Here is a 17,695-nt window from a genome sequence, read left to right on the forward strand (position 1 = left end):
GTCACCCTAGTGCAAGACATGTTCCAAATGATGGAATATCTTCTTTACTTGTATTCCTCTGTATAGTCCATGGGGTCGCAAAGAGTCAGACACGACTGAGCAACTTTCACTTTCTTTCTTTATTCCTCTGAGTGACTTTGCATCCATACAGATTCCACTTCAGATAAGCATAGAAACTATCCTTCATCTATTGTTTCTTGTTCTTCCTTTCTCCCAATCTCCTGGCTCTCCCTCTCCCTAGAATTTTCTGTTCATTCACCAGGGTCCATTTCTATCTTTCAGCCTCTGGCCAGGCTGTCAGTCATTGCATTCAACCATTATTCTCTTCCAAGGAGCCAGATCCATGGGAGGGGACTTCCAGTCTGCTTATAGGAAGAGGTAAGAGAGGTTCCCCAAAACCTTTCTTCTGCTTAAATTGATTTCCTCTTGGCACAACTCAGGTGCAGTTACACAGACAGTGCTCCCGTCCCTTGTCAAAGCACCTCTCTGCAGAATAATCTGCTATAATCTGAGACCCTTAAATGGGTGGAAAGGAACCTTGCCCTGAAAAAGAGTGACAGGGTAAATTAACATATGCTGTCCTTCCCTCACCCAAGTAAAACCTCTACCCTACTGGTGTGGGTAGGAGATGGCACACAACACTATAGTCTGCCCACCGAGTTTCCTCCTCCACCATGTCCCAGCTATGTGCATCTTTGTGGCACCATCTTCGAGACATCTTCACTTGCTTTCCTATACAGACAGCCCTCTTCCCAAGCTACTGTCACATGTCTTTCTCTGACAATGTTCTTTTCAGTCTTCTTGGACCTGTCACCTGATTCCAGCAAGCCCCAAGAAGAAAACCCTGGATTCAGATCTGCAGAGGGGATTCCCTTGTCCCCCATCTGGCCATGATGGCTGTTAAATTCCTATGGAAGCTGGGGAGTGACCAAGCTTCCATCCCAAGGCGTGATCTCTCCCTTCCCTTCCTCTGGCTCATTTCCTCTCCCACTCAGTCCTCACGGGAAGGAAGAGAGAGACTCCTCCCCAGGTCAGCCTGTGAGGAAATGGATTCATCTTTGCCCCTGGGAAATAGAAGCAAAAACAAACTCCCAAACACTCAGCATTTTCTCTGGTATTCTGGAGATAATTTAGCCATGTTAGAACCGGCAAGAGGAGATTTAAGACAGAGCAGAAGCAAGGCTGTAAGGACCATGGATTCGGGCAGCTGGTCACATTTACAGGCAGAGCCCTTCTGGGTAACCAGGGAGAGGCACAAAAAGTGCTTTGTCAAAGCACCTGAAGTGTGTGGGAAGGAACTTTGCCCTGAAAAGGAGTGACGGGGTACGTTAACACATGCTGTCCTCCACTCACCCAAGTAAAACCTCTGCCCTACTGGCATGTGTAGATGGTACACAGCACTATAGTGTGCCCAGACTGTAACAGACTATAACTGTAACAGACATCATCTCTCCTCCAGCTGCGTGCTCTGCAGCCTTGTCGAGAAGAGGCTTGCCTAGGGCATTTCTGACCTGCCCCTTAGGGTTTTGCCAAAAACTTGGATCACCACGTTTACTGTCGGTCAGCAGAAATTCAAGTGCAAATACCTGGCTGATCATCAGAATCACCCCCAAGAACTTCACAGAAAAATAAATTCCCAGATGTCCTCCTCGATTCGCTTGAGCAGAATGTCAGCAGTGAGGACCTAGATTCTCCACATTGGTGTGGTTTGTCAGGTACCAACTTGGCAAACCATTTTCACAGCTTCGGGAATCTAAGTCAATGAATCTGGAAACAATCTAACTTTCCCACTTTTCCATTAAAAAAAAAAATGCAGAGATGTTAAGTGCAATGTTGTACAATCACAACAGTTTATTATCTGTTTAAAATGCAGTAGAGAAAAGCTTTGCTTGAAAAAAATATGAAAAAATTGGGGGATCAGCTTAATGATATACCAATTGAAACCTCTTGCCTAGTCATGACCATGGCAGTTTTGTATCATTTACGCACTTAACTTTCATTCACTTATTCACTTAACAATGAGTACCTACTACATGTCAAGACTGTTTTAGGAACAGAAGATATGGTAGTGAAGCTATTCTGCCCTCTTAGAGCTTTTATTCTAGCGGAGGAGAGAGACTAGTGACAGAATAAAATATAAAGTAGTCAGATGTAGCAAGTTAGGAAAACCAAAGTAAGGAACAGGGATTTGGTGTGTTCAGCAATGGGGGTTGCATTGAAATTTCAGGCAGGGTGGCCAAGGAAGGCTTCGTTGTGCGAATGTGACCTTGGACAGGAAAAGACCTGAAGGAAGTAAGGCAACTAGCCATGCATAAATCAGAGTTATAATTATCAGGCAGAGGAAAGAGAATGCAAAGGCCCTGGGGTGGGAAAACACTGGGTCTGGTTGGAACGGCGAAGAGGTTGGCAGGAATTTAGCAGGGTGAATGAGGAACGAGGGAATAGGGAGTGTGTCAGTAACCCACAACGGGGAGCAAGTCAAAGGTCACTGTAAGCACTTGGGTGTTTAGTCTCCATGAAATTTAAAAAATTACTGAAGGGTTTTGGACAAGAGAGAGTCAATACCCAACCTATGTTTTAATGTCACCTCTCTGGGCAGAATTGAAACCAGATTGAAAGGACAGTAGCGGTAGTGTAGCCAGATATGAAGTTATAGCAATACTTCAACTACATGTGCTATGCATTTAGCATTTCCATAAAGGCTAAGCATGGGTATATCACGGTGCATTTATGCTTTGGAGTATACATAGGACGGAGGCCGGGAGTCTGCAGTTCCCTCAGTCTGCTTGGCTCCCATGACTCACGGTGAGAACATCGTACCAACACAGGAGTGATGCTGGTGCTTTTCATCCTACCTGGTACCCAAACACTAAACAAGTCCTCAAAGCATCCACATCAGCCAGAGCCCGCACGCTGGCTCTGGGACTGGCACAACCGCAACATCTGCTGCGGCCCAGTGAACTTGAAGTAACAAGTGCCTCCTATAGAGTCTCCAGCACTCCTTGCTTTTCCTGAGTGTTTTCCTTTTCAACGAATGTTCTATAGGCTTTCTGAAGCACTTTTCTGTGTCATCAGAGCCACAGCCTTTCCATCAAGGTTTCAACTAAATATATTGTCCTTCCAAAGCACTTATTAAAACACTTTTAAGCTCTTGGGTATGGAACTGTTGGGATGTTGCTGGGTGAAAATGCATATTTGCTTGTCTGCAATCACACCTCAAGTTTTTCCTCTGAAACACACAATCTTTTTATAGGACAGGTTATCGTTATGATATGGGGAGTTTTATGATCCATATCAAAATCTCCTAGCAAATAACAGACTATATTTTACATATTTTAGCTGGCCAATACTATTTGCCAGCTAAAATCTGTTCTTATGATGCTGCTTGGTTTTTTTTTTTTTTTTTTTTTTTCAAATTGACAAATACCAACTTCAAATGTATTCTGTGCTCAAATAAAAACACTGGGGCAGGAGGATACATGAGTCTGCAGGAAATAAGATAAACCTGATTTTCAAGAGGTAAAACGTTTGTGTTACAAAAATGCAAAATACAAGTGAATCATTTCATTGCCAAGAACTCTCATCCTCAAACATTCATTGTAAAAGTATAGAGAAGGATAGAAAATTAGGAAGGTTTTTGTTGTCATTTTGGATCTTATCCAAGTAGCAAAAGGGATATATTTACAAGGATGTGCCAAATTTCAAACTTAACTATGGCAACATATGAAACTGGACTCCCTTGTGGTTACTGGGAAATATATACAGCTTTCAAGACCAGCATGAAGGTGAGTCAGACTGACAGGCATTTGTACAGAGGAGGAAGCTGACATAGTCTTTTAGGCCAAACAGTAATCCTGGGCAGCTCTGAGAGAGTGAGGTATGTAATCACCTCACTGGTGGGAGTCTTTCTAATTGAGAAAATACTTGGCAGCCTCGGTCATCAGCTTGAAAGTCAGAGAGAAAATAAATGTCCACGAATGAGTACCCAGCGGAGGTGCTTGTTTAAGCTAAGTCTTTATGTCCTAACTCAGTGTTGCCTCTCCTACCCAACTGTGGAACTATGAATAAACCTGATTTATTCTCTATGTGCAGGGTCCCAGTTGTTGAACTAATTTCTGAATGAATAAATAAGAGGGCCATGAAAGATGCTTAAGACCTAATGGGGAACAGGGTGCTTCCCCATTACTAGGAACAGGGTGTTTCCCCATTGCTAGAGGTATTAGACTCAGATGCTCGATCAGTGGTTCTCAGCATTTCTCTGTTCAATGAACACTTTTGGGTGGTGGCGTCAGTAAAGGGATCAAAATGCGAACACTCCTTTTGAGGAAAAAAATGTTTATTAGATTTTAAAAAATGTCCTTCCAGCCATTCACTGGCCACCCTTCACACATTTCTTTCCTCTGATTAGTTATAAATTGTACCCTGCCCTCCTCCAGCCTTCCACCTGACAGACAGTTCTAGAACAATAGGCAGTTGCACTCATGGTAAAATGAAAATTTCATTCGTTCATTACAGTTGGCAGCTGACCCAGAAAGAGGGATACCAATGTATGCAATTTACTCAGAAAATCATCATTTAGGGATGCTGCAGAAATACTTCCTGTACAGGTGAGGTCTGGGCACCCCCAAAATGTACATTCCAACTGTCAAGTCTCTAAGCTACTCAAACTGCAAATACCTCTGTTGTCTGTTTTGTCATTTTTGACATAACTCTCATGTGACACTTTGCTAAGAGCATGAAGTTTTCGAGGATATTGAGGATGGGAAGCTGGCTGGTGGCTCACTGGTAAAGAATCTGCCTGCCAATGCAGGAGACACAAGTTCCATGCCTGATTGGGGAAGATCCCGCATGCCACAGAGCAACTAAACCCCTGCACCACAACTACTGAGACTGGTCTCTAGAGCCCAGGAGCCGCAACTGCTGAGCCCACATGCCCTAGAGCCTGTGCTCCAGAAGGGAAGCCAACACAATGAGAGTAGCCCCTCTATACCGCAACAAGAGCAAAGCTGTGCAGCAGTGAAGACCCAGCATAGCCAGAAGTAAATAAACAAGTAAATTTTAAAAAGAACGGGGAGCTGGAAATGGCCAAAAGTATTTTGTCTTTCAAAGGTGACTTAGAAACTTGAACATAGCCTGGCCCAGCTGGAAGCAGAAGGCTCCTGTTGTCTGCCCTCTAAATCTGTACAATTTTCACCACCCTTTCTCCTCCCTCCTTTTTGCCATGATCCTAAACCCACAGCCTCACTTCTCCTTCCCACCTTTTTAAGGCAGAAATGTGGTAAATTCTGAAAAATGATGTATGCTTGTAAAAACCTCTACAATAGTAGCAACTGTGATGACGTCATATCTTGACAGTTGCTAATCAGGTTTACTCCTGGGTATGAGGTTAAACAGAGATTATCTAGTCAGTAAGCAGAATCCCCCACGCCTCAGGCAGCCATGGCCTTGGCAAGACTGCCTGAGCTTGAAGCAAAGGCCACAGAAGGCCACAGGTGTTTGAGATTTGGGGGCAGATTGAGCTGTTAAGACTTTATAGGAACACACGTCTCTTCCTATTACAGATGAGGGAGCCTAGAGTGGAGAAGAGCAGTGTAGACCAGATCATGGGAAGACTAGTGGCAGTCTGAAAAACTCACTGGGGTGAGGTGAAGTGAAGTGAAAGTCGCTCAGTTGTGTCTATCTCTTTTCGACTCCATGGACTGTAGCTCACCAGGCTCCTCTGTCTGGGATTTCCCAGGCAAGAATACTGGAGTGGGTTGCCGTTTCCTTCTGTTAGGGGATCTTCCTGACTCAGGGGTTGAATCTGGGCTCCTGCATGGCAGGCAGACTCCTTACCATCTGAACCACCAGGGAAGTGGTAGAGTCTGAAAACTTCACTGGGGTGGCCTTGGGCTATTTCCAATACAAATAGGATGTGAGTCCTGGAGTTCCTCACTTTGCTGAAAAGTTAAAAGCACTTTTGTTACTCATCGTGTGTTTAGAAACGGAACAAAAATATTTTTGTTATATGTGTAAAGAAGTCATTTAATGGTAAAAATATACTTGCATGAGAAATCTCTTCTTTGTCTCCCTATCAGCATTCTCGTTTAATACATGGAAACATTATGGTAGGAATCAAAGACCTCCTGCCATCTCTCCTTTTTTTTTCCGCTTCATGTTCCTTCTCTGCTCCTTTTCCAACTGTCTTCTCCCTGAGTTATGGATGGAATTGTGTCCCCCACCAAATCCATATGCAGAAGCCATAATCCCCAACATAATAGTATTTAGAGATGGTGCCTTTGGGAGGTAATCATTAATAGACAATGTCATGAGGGCAGGACCCTCTGAATGACGTTAGTTCCCTTGTAAGAAGAAATATCAGAGAACTTGTGATCTCTTTCTCTATCATGTACAGACACAGCAAGAAAGCAGCTGTCCACAAAGCAGGCAGAGTGCCCTCAACAGAACCTAATCTCACTGGCACCCTAATCCTGGACTTCTAAACTCTAGATCTGTGACAAAATTCATTTAACAAATATTCCTTAAGACATGCAGCCTGTGGTATTGTGCTGCAGCAGCCTGAGCTACCGAGACACCCTGGCTCTTTTTCTCTGTCTATCTTCTCCTCTACTACACTCTACCAGGAGGGCAGAGAGTGAGGAAATGACCGAGTAACTGATAGCCTATAAGAGGCCACACTGCTGCATTTTTGCCCCTTTCTCGTTAGAATTCAGTGAACAAAGCGTCCTACCTATATGGCAATATGTTACAAAAACATTAAAAAAAATAGTTTTGACCAACTAGTCTGCCTTTGGGAATGGCACTAAACTCCTTTCTTTATTGTGCAATTGGTAGAAAATAACTTCTCCTGAAAAGAGAGGAAAACCTTGGAATAGACTGAAGGAGAGGTCAAAGAGAAAGAAGATGACAGGCACGGACAAGGAGAGATGCTTCTGATGCCTCCGCACCGTCCCTGAGCCTCATGATGCCCAGGCCTCTCCAACTTGCCTGCCATTCCTTCCGTCACAGCTTCCCACAGCTTCTTGCTGCCACTTCCCATCTATTCTTTCATTTCCTGTTGAAACTCATTTCAATCCCTAAAAACCCATTCTCCCAAGCCAAGATTTCCATGCCTCCATCTTCTGGAGTGGCTTCCCTGGCCCTGGTGGCTCAGACGGTAAAGAATCTGCCTGCAGTGCAGAAGACCCAGGTTCAATCTCTGGATCAGAAGATTCCCCAGAGAAGACAATGGCTAATTACTCCAGTGTTCTTGCCTGGAGAATTCCATGGACAGAGGAGCTTGGCAGGCTCATGGGATCACAAAGAGTTGGACACAACTGAGCAACTAACACTTTCACCTTCTAGAGTAACAGAAAAATGATTCATGTGTTAATGGTTGAAGACCAGCAAGACTCCCTCCTAAAATAGCAATTGTACATATTAACTAGAGCCAACTGTAGGAAACACAACCACGTGCGTTTCAAAGAGCACTCAGCCAAAAGCAAACTCCAGTTCAGCGCTATACAGGAGAAACATAATGAGAGCCACAAATGCAAGCTGATATGATACTTCCAATTCTCTAGTAGCCACATTTTTAAAAAGCAAAAACAAAGGAGTAAAATTGATTTTAAAAATATATTTTAGTGAAACAAACACAAAGTCATTTTAATACTGTTTTTAAAATTTAAATGAGACATTTTACATTCTTTTCAAACTATCTTCCAAATCAAGTATGTATTTTATACCCATAGCATGTCTCCTGGAGAAGGCAATGGCACCCCACTCCAGTACTCTTGCCTGGAAAATCCCATGGACGGAGGAGCCTTGTGGGCTGCAGTCCATGGGGTCGATAAGAGTCGGACAAGACTGAGCGACTTAACTTTTCACTTTCAGGCATTGGAGAAGAAAATGGCAACCCACTCCAGTGTTCTTGCCTGGAGAATCCCAGGGATGGGGGAGCCTGGTGGGCTGCCGTCTATGGGGTCACACAGAGTCAGACACGACTGAAGTGATTTAGCAGCAGCAGCAGCAGGTCTCCATTCACACCGGCCACATCCAGTTGCCTGATAACAACATGGGGCAAGAGGCTACTGTATTGGGGTAGCACAGCTGCAGTGAGAGAAAAGGTGAGGCCTGGCAAATCAGCAAATGAGAAAGCCCCCTCCCCATCCCCACTCCATGATCACCCTCTTCTGGGCCTGAAAGCACAGACTTATTGAAGCTGCTGCTAAGTCACTTCAGTCGTGTCTGACTCTGTGTGACCCCATAGATGGCAGCCCATCAGGCTCCCCGATCCCTGGGATTCTCCAGGCAAGAACACTGGAGTGGGTTGCCATTTCCTTCTCCAATGCATGAAAGTGAAAAGTGAAAGTGAAGTCACTCAGTCGTGTTTGACTCTTCTCAACCCCATGTATGGCAGCCTACCAGGCTCCTCCGTCCATGGGATTTTCCAGGCAAGAGTACTGGAGTGGGGTGCCATTGCCTTCTCCAGACCTATTGAAGAGGGAACGCATTAAATGCTCCTTTGAGGTGGACTTTTTTCATCGCTTTTTAAGAAAGGTGCTCAAACTACCATCTCCTTAAACATTACTGTTAGAATTTCAAGTGTACAGGAAACAAATTTTTCCGTGGATTCTTGAAGCATAGTACAGTGCTGGTAATAATTTCTATGAGGGGAGAACAGCCTGATCTCTAACTTTTGTAAAGCCAGAGCATCATGTCCTCTGTGCAAAGTGGTGTTCAAAGCTTTCACTCTGTGATCTTGAGAAAATGATGACTGCAAATTAGTTTTGTTTGCTGAGAGATGGATGGTTCCCTGCCTGCATGGACTATTGCAATAAAGCTGCCCCATTTTAGAAGGTGTGGAGGGACACAACAGTAGCAGGCTTTTGTATCCTGGATTTCACCTTCTGTTTCTTTCAGGTGCAGCTGTGCGGTGTGTTTTCACTGGGGTTTGAGTAATGTCTGGACCTTCAATTATAGCAATTAACCATCAACACCATGTGCCGGGTTCATTCATATGCTATTGGTTCAATTAATCCAACAAAGACATCCAAGCCCTTGACATGCCTTGCTTCTTATAGCTGAAGTCTGCCTTTTATACAACTTAGAGGTTATTTTAATGATAGAAATTTCTGTATAAGAGCGGTTGGAGTGGGGGAGAATACTGCTAAAATCTAGTGGAATGAGATTTCCTTTTAATAGCTAAAACTTCTGATGGCCTCATGATATTTACTTTCAAGGATTTCCTGCTGCCAGCCACTAATCTTTTATCTCTTTGTTGGAATCTCTCTCTCTCCTTCCTTACTCAGGCCTTTAACCTTATCGAAGGGGTTAGATGATAGAAAATAAGATAAGTTTTACATTCAGGAGGTATATGATTTTATTAGGACATACTGAAAAGTCTTCAGACCTAAATAAATTGATCTGTATACCATGCTATAGTTTCCCTGATCACCTCAGATTACACCCTTGCCAACTCTAAAGTTGGGTTAAGAAACTTGTATTTTCTCATTATTATTCTCTCCAAAAGGGGCAATGGCAACTTTTTGTTCAGTCCAATTATAATTTACATTGAAGTATATTTCTACCAGATTGTGAAAAATTCTTAAGGAAAAGGCTAATTGCTGTTTATTGCTTTTTAAAGGACAGCTCATTCCCATGGTTAATTGAAAGTTAAATGCATATAAAAAAAGAGTTGGCAAAACCTGATTCTCCTCCCTCTCCAGAGGCTTCTAAGATTTTTTTCACAATCACCGAGAGTCTTTCCCCACACTCGATTCAGATTCCTTTCTCAGTATATCTGACCAGATGATGCAACGTCTGTGTTCTCCTTTAAGAACATGAGAAATGAAGCTTTTTCATCTTCCCTTTCTTTGAGTTCTGGGAAATCTAATTAAAACTGCTCAGGTTTTCCTTTTCTTGTTTGCCTTAGAAGACAGCTCACTGGAAGAGTCCTGTGGCGGTCTCCCGCCTGTGGAAGAAGGTGACCGAAAAATCAGCCTGATTATGGAGTTGTCGACTCAGGTTTCCCTTCAGAATGAGAAGATCACTCAGCTGGAAGAAGTTTTAGAGGAAAAGGAAAGGAAGATTCAGCAGCTGGAAGCTGAGCAGGAGGCCCATTGTTTCCCAGAGGTCAAGGACTCTCCAGAATGTTTACAAGAAACCCCAATTTTCTCTAATAATAATGCCTCTCCTGTGGTCTATGATGAGGATTTGTAAAGATACCCAGTAAAAAAAACAATAAAAGTTTATTAAGTGTCATCAAGGTAAAGACCAGAGCCCAAGCAATCTCCTCATTGGTAAACTCATACTCAAGTTCATGGGTCTGACTATCCTATAAGGTTCATATTGGAAGGAAAGAAAACAAAGGGAGGTCTTCAGATGCAAACACTGAACCCTTTAGACGTTTGTCATATAATCCACACAGCTGTAGAATACTACGTTTTTAGACATTCCTGATAACAGAGGAAGAGGGAAAAGCATAAAACTAAACAGATGGGCAAAGAACTTAGCATCGTCCTCTTACCAGAGGTTTGTCACACTGCAAGGGAGGGGTGGGACAAATCCCATTTTGGTATGCAGCTCGACTGTGAACAGAAAGCTATCGTGGAGGGCGAGTTCCAAGCCGGGGAATGTTGGGGTACTGAAAGCATAATCATTGTCAGCAGAGTAAACAGCCATGACCTCTGTCCTTTTGTAACCTCTAGAATACATTTCTCTATCGCATGTATTTCATTAGCATTTAGCAAGGGTAGAAATGAAGTAAAACCAAAGCAATCAAAAGAATGGATGAATCAGAGCTGCAGTCCTTTGGGAAAAGTGTCCTGGGACAACATCTCCCTGGGAAAATGGGTTACACTCGCTTTTCCCTTACAAGCAACACTAAGACCAAAGCAAAATATCAATGAGCTGTGGACAGCATAAAAATAATTTAAAAATAGAGTATAAGCAAATGAAAGCTACCCTGTAATTAATGGAATAGAAGATGTCATATATATTCCTCTTCCACACATTCCCTTCAGATGAACCATTTCCCATCCAAAGAGAGCAGCTGCGTACTAACTTTAAGACCTTGGTGCTTAATTCTTACTCTTTTGGTACAGCATGACTCAGGCACACAGCTATAGCTCTTCCATGAGTCTGACTGTTGCTACTTCTCAATTTAACTCAATCAGTTCAACAAATATTCATCAAAACTCTTCAGGTACAATAATTAGATACTAGCAATATTGTAGCAAACATGAAAATCACAACTTTATAAATCATTCAGGAGTTCACACAGTTAAGAGTCTCCTTAAAGTTTTAAACTTTGTTTAAACTTAAAACAAAGTTTTTAAACTTTTAAAAACCTGACTTTTAAAGGAAGTATTGGGTTTGGGACTCATAACTTTGCAACGTTGACTCTAGAGGTTCACTACAAAATAAAACCACTGGTTCTGCCAGTGGGTTCTATGATCATATATAGCAAGAATCTTCCCATATTTGTTTTATAACCTCAGATTTTCAGCTGAAATGTCAGCAATACACACAGTTGTAGCCCATTATCAGAAATGAAACCAACTTAAAGTTTCATGATTATAAATACACAACTATCCCAGAGGGTGACTCGAAAAGCACTTTCCCACAGCTCCGAGAGAAGCTTTTCCATGAAGTTTACTTAAGTCCTTCATTTCAGAAATCGCTTCTCTCTGGTACCTCCTTCTTACTTCTTCAAACTTTTTGATCCCCATTGTCTGTTCTGCTTCTCCAGTACCAAAGAGGGCTCCCTGTTCCAGTCCTGAATTTCTGCCAGTTGCGTCTGACACCATAGTAAGACTGAACTTTGCCATGTCTTTCCTGTGTGTTACTGTGAGAAAGCTTTAAATGTTTCAATTAGTTGAGTGGACTATCTCCAAGAGAAACTATTGTCTCTGCAACTTTGATGTGTTATTTTGATAATCAAGTCTCCATTTCTTTATTTTACTAGATTGTCTTAATCTCATGGGATCCTGAGGCTAGGATGACAAATATGGAGAGGGAAAAAAAAAGAAAAACCATCACATCCCAAAAAGGAGCGTGTTCGCTTCTAGATCAATTTCCCCTTGTCGATGTCATGGCTGGCCCTCAGCATGAAAGTAGCCTGACAGGGGAGATAAAGTAACAGGCACAGCTGGAGCTGCTGTTAATAATTAATGGAGCCCGTCACCTCTACATATCTAAGGACCAGTCACTGAAGAAGAAATCAAGAGTCTTATTACCTTGCCAACCCGTCTTTACAAGAAACTGATCTTGACTCAGGTCTAGGTTATCCCCAGCTCAGAAGTGGAGAAGAGATTTGGTACAAAGGTAAAGAGACTAATCTTTGTTAATGACACCTTGGTAATAAGAATTCTTTAAATATCCAAGTTTTATGAGGAGGGGGTAAGATGAGAAGAGGTGTTACTGGTCTCTGGCCTCTGACACACTTATAAGTACAAAATTTTACAATCCCTACTGAACATTTATGCCATTGTATACTCCTCAAAGTTCATTTCCATTTTCTGCCATTCCTCCAGATAATTGGGTCGTAAGCTTCAGGTTGTGCCAAATAGCTGGTTCAGACAAACCAAAAATCAGATTATAGTGCACCCTGTAAGCCAAAGTCTCATTTTCTTAGAAGCCAGTTGGATTGTTGAAATAGTCTACTGACTTTTAAAATATCTGGTGTAAATATCTCAAGGCAGTTAGTATGCTCATGACCTTGTTCTTAAAGAAAATTTAGGAAACCATTTAGGTATCTGGTTCAAACTAATTGGAAATCTTAAAAAGTAAACTAATTAACAAGTAACTACAGCCATTCTTTAACAGTCTAAAAACATTTGTAGAAATATAGGTGGGGTTTTAATTCTACTTTTTCACCAGTCATTAACTATACTCAGAGAGGAAGTTAAATTGAACGTGTGGTATGACTCATCAACTTAAACAAATGCTGTATTTTTTTTAACAATTTAATTTCATTATTATGTGCATGGCAAGATGAAATCATAGTAACAGACTTATTAAAGACTAACAGGAAAGCAAGTTATCAGAGAAACAAACCCAGAAATGTGAAGGAGATGCCCTAGGATTTAATGAAGTTCATGAAAAAGCAAAGACACTATAGTATTTTTGACAAAAACATTTCTGGGAAAGAATGAATTCAGTCAAGTTTCAGTTATCTCTTATGCTCTCTGCTTACCCCCAAACCCTATCATTTCCTTCTACATTACTCTCAAGTAAAGAATTTTTGCTTTAATAAGTAGAGAAGTGCTGATGAATGTTGCAGGCCTAAGTCAAAATAATATTTATCTGGCAATTATCAAGTATAGGGACTGCAGAGACAAAACTATTTCCAACAGACATAAGAAAACAAACATATTTAAAGGACTTGGAAAATAAAATGCTTGAGATTCAAAAGTTTGACTCTCATAGTTTGAAAAACTAGACAAAAAAAGAAAAAGTAAATTGTAAAGAATAAATGATTACTATAATTTCTCCCCTGCTACTACAACAAAATCTTGTTAGGATTTCCCATACACAAGAAAATGTTTTCACTCACAGAGGAAAGTCAAGTTCAAGTAGGAAATAATCTTTTTAAAATAAAAGTACTAGTACACTGGGACAAAGTTCATGGCAAAAGATAGGGTCAGCCGTGAGATTTCCCATACCTAATGAAATTAGGACTTTTACAGTAAAACAAAACTAAAAACAGCTTTAATTTCCAGGTTCCCAGAGAAATTAAGCATCTAAGTTAGATACTCAGTACATTCCCAATAACATGAACCTGTGGCAAGATGACGTTTAATTCATGTCTAACCATTTCCATCCCAAATGTTTAAATTTGCTCTTTATTTAACAAAGAACAACCCTTAGTGCTCAAATCCAGTAATACCCAATCCCTTGTTTTTGGATGGGAAATATCACAGAATGTATTGTCTAATAATCCTTTAATTCATTTTCTTAAAAACCACAAATAAGCTTAAATAAGAGTTTATTGTCTGATGTCACCTTTTCAAAGAATGATATAATCACAGGCAAAGGATGACAGCTAAATGAGAGAGAAAGAGCTAGACTTCCACCAGCTCTTTGTCATATGGGGCTCAAACAGTGAGTTCTAGTGAAAAGAGAAAAGCTGATAATATAATCCTTGGCCCTGTAATAAAAAGGTGTGCCTTATTGCCCAGCTCCTATTTGAATGAAGTTGGTATGGTGATGGTGAAAGAAACAATAAATAGCTAGAGTGGATGCCATATTATCTTGCTAGGGACTCGCATTTACTAGCCAACAGTTATGTATATAGGAGCATAACTAATATTTACATATCAATTTATGATTAGTCAAACATTTTCAAAAAGATTATTTTATTTTCATGAGGTAGGTTTTAGTTAAGTAATTAATCCCAAGTTTATAAGTAGGAAATGCCAGAACCAGGCCTCCAGGCCAGTACAACTTTCTCAACACTCAGCACCTCTATGCAGTTATGTAACAAAGATATTCATTGTCTCCACCTCTTTCTCAGGTCAGCCCTCATTTCCATTCATAGGAAAAACAATTTTCCATGGGTACCTTTTTTCTCCAACTTATTCCATAAGAGGAGTCCAAAAACTGTCCAGATTCAACTGATCAATTTATTGGTTTGGTCAGAACTCTGTTTTAGCTTTTGTTTGCCCAGTGTGTTTTGTTTTAAAGTAAATACTTTTAAGAAGATTGAAGATGCACTGTACCATTTGCCCTGGGCCCCACTATTTCCTTCTGTCTTAAAGCAGGCTGCTTAAGACACTGATCTCAACTGCCCTGTGAATAAATGGTCTGGAATCCCTGCCTGAAATACAATGTGTACACCAGGTCCTATTTTGTATATTGTCACCATAAATTTCAATGTTTGGGTTTTTGATTTATAGTCTAATATATACTCAAAATGAGAAATTTTTAAACAAAATGAGTATATTACATCTTACCTTCAGTTAGTTAAAACATTTTCAGATAGATTTGTATTTAACTTTCATTTTACATTCAGAGGTAATGCATATTTCCACATGCAGGACAGAGACAGCACAAAAAAAGACCCAAAGGAAGTAACCAGGAGTTCACTGCAGCTTCCTCATCAGCTCAGAACAGTTTCTGAATTTTTCTTTTTTGTATGTGTGTGCTGTGCAGAGTGAAATTCTGATAGAATAAAGTCATTTGACCCACACAACAAATCTCAGGTAAGTAGGTAAATGATGACTACCAGAACTGGTATTTTCTAAAGGAAGAAAGCCCATCTATAGATGTTCTACTTATTTCATTTACACAACTCCCCTTTGCAACCAGTGGCATCAGTTCTCAGTTTCACACAGAGAAGCAAAAATGAACAATTAAGGGACATCTATATTTAGCATTTACAGACAGGAAAACTAAGCTGTAAATATTACAGTTAGATTCAATTCAGAACAGGGGTCAGCAAACTAAGGCTACAAAGCCAAATCCTACTGGCTACCTATTTTTGCATGACTGGTGAACTTAGGATGGTTGAACAAAAAATTTTTTACATTTTTAAATGGTTGAACAAAAAAAATCATATTCATAACACAAAAATTATTTGAAATTCAATTTTCACTGTCTATAACGTAAATTTTATTGGAACACATCCATACTTAGCCATAAAGGTGTCCCTGGGCTGGTTTCTTGCCTATGGTGGTGGAGTTGAGTAGCTGTGACACAGACCAACAGCCAACAAGTCTAAGTATCTGGGCCTTCGCAGAAAAAAAAATTTGCTGACTCCTTGTTTAGAGCACATCAAATGAATTGCTTGAAGTCATACAACTAGTAAGTTTTAGAATTAGGCTTGACTGATGTTCTTACTCTCAATTCGACTTCTCCTAGTGATCAGAGTACAGACATTTTTACACAGATTTGTTCACAACTCAGCATCCTAAGGAAACTGTGTTACTCAGGGGGTCCCCCAATCTCAACAGGCTATGGCTAAAAAATAAATGCACATGCCTTTTATTATCCTCTAACAGAATGATTTTACAGTGTATTAATGCATTTTGCTCCCTGTATTTATTTCATTCTTTCCCCACATTAAAAATATAGCTTGCTGTGTGCTCCTTTGTCTAGAACCAGTAGTTCTGTGTAAGAGCAGAGAAGCAGACCATGAGAATCTTTCTAGGCTTTCTCATTTCCAAAGCTGAAGTCCTTTGCAGAAAGAAGGTTTGAGAAGATGCCTTTGAGGGGAAGTCGAGGAGACAGGGAGGGATTCCCTCCTCCCCTGAGGCATGTGTATCCAATCAGCAGCAGGAACCCGTTCCTGCTCCCTTCTCCAGAGATGTGGTGGGCAGGATCAGCCGCAGGGACCACAAGGTGGCTTAGATTCTGAGGACCAGGACTTCAGGCCCTGCCAAGAGTTTCACATACATGTGTGTCTTCAGTGTGAACAAGCTGCAGACTTGAGGGGACCAAGCTGACTGGGAAGACAGGGTCTTGGCATCATCAAATGACAGAAAGGTGTCTCCGGACCAAGAATCCTGGCCTGAAGTCAGGCTAAGGTAAGACTCAGAATGACTGGGGCCAAGCTTCCTGACTCCTTGGTGGGATAGGGGTTCAGAGTCAATATTCAGAGAATTTATAGAAAAGAAAGAAAGAAATTTGTGCAGACTTGCATTTGTAGCCTGAGATTCACTGGAGCTGAACTGTTAAATCCATTAAAAATGAGAATGACAAAGATTCCACCCCTCCACCCAGAACATCTTGCTGGGGCCAACCTTCCACGGAGTTCTGCTCACCAGGAAACTTATGAAAATCCCCCCACGCTGGTGACTCCACGTGTGGAGTGCATCTGTGGCTCTCCCTTGAACTACTGCAGCTTCAGAGAGGGGCTGTCACATCTAGCCACACTGCGACTGCCTACCTCTCCCCGCCACGCACACCTCCGCTCTGATACCCTGATGGGCTCAGTCACAGTCAGAAGCATCTCCCTTAATCTCCTGAAGCATAGCCAAAGCACACAGTGGTATTTAACAAAACTTCATAAAATGCTTGGGAATAATCAAGATACGCTGCAAAAAATCACATATAGGGCTAAACTTAAGATCACAAGTTCTTGTTTGTTCTCGGTAGACTTCCATGTGGCAGACACAATACCCTTGGCATTTCACTATAAACATGTCATTTTCTTCCCCCAGAGAAAGGAGCAGGCCTTAACCTTCCCTCATCCAAAGCTGTTCATTTTGAACCCCAGGATGATTAATGATGACAATACTCTTCTTCTGAAGAAAATTCTACCCCACCCACAGGGTGTGGTCTCACTTCATGGACTGCAACTACATATCCCTAAAACCGGGAATATATAAGCTTAAATAACACCCTTTGTGGCATTCCAAGAGTCCTATAGATATCTATACTTAGGAGAAAATGGTCTCGATATATACTTCTGTACAGAAGGCGAAGTATCAACCTGTACTTCTACATTCATATATATGGTAACTTCATTATCAAGAAGTAGGCATTTGCTTCACATTCTTGTAATTAAATGACCATTTTTGTGATTCTTCTAAAATAAGGGAAGGCTTCTCCAAAGAGGAATGAAAATCATAACTCTACCAATCCAGCTGCTGATAACATATATGGAATTTCTTGCACAAAATCAAAGTATCTTTGCCATAGCACCCTCTACCATTCCAAGGACTACACAGGGCGGCAGCACTATAAATCAAAGGAGAAATCTCACCACAAT

At 41.2% G+C, this 17,695-nt stretch overlaps 1 protein-coding gene across 2 annotated transcripts in view; it reads left to right on the forward strand.

Annotated features, from left to right (window-relative positions):
* The window catches only part of CCDC192 (coiled-coil domain containing 192), a 206,717-nt gene extending 196,475 nt beyond the window's left edge, over positions 1-10,242 (forward strand). Inside the window, exon 6 of one of the 2 annotated variants that reach the window (XM_040241758.1) lies at positions 9,914-10,242. In XM_040241758.1, the coding sequence (XP_040097692.1) occupies positions 9,914-10,200 (287 nt within the window). In that variant the 3' untranslated portion in view covers positions 10,201-10,242. The remainder of the gene's footprint in view (positions 1-9,913) is intronic. The other variant, XM_040241759.1, reaches the window with a different exon arrangement.
* The last annotated feature ends 7,453 nt before the right edge of the window (positions 10,243-17,695 follow it).

The sequence above is a fragment of the Oryx dammah genome, unplaced genomic scaffold (genome assembly GCF_014754425.2).
Source record: "Oryx dammah isolate SB20612 unplaced genomic scaffold, SCBI_Odam_1.1 HiC_scaffold_5, whole genome shotgun sequence".
Classification (NCBI taxonomy): domain Eukaryota; kingdom Metazoa; phylum Chordata; class Mammalia; order Artiodactyla; family Bovidae; genus Oryx; species Oryx dammah.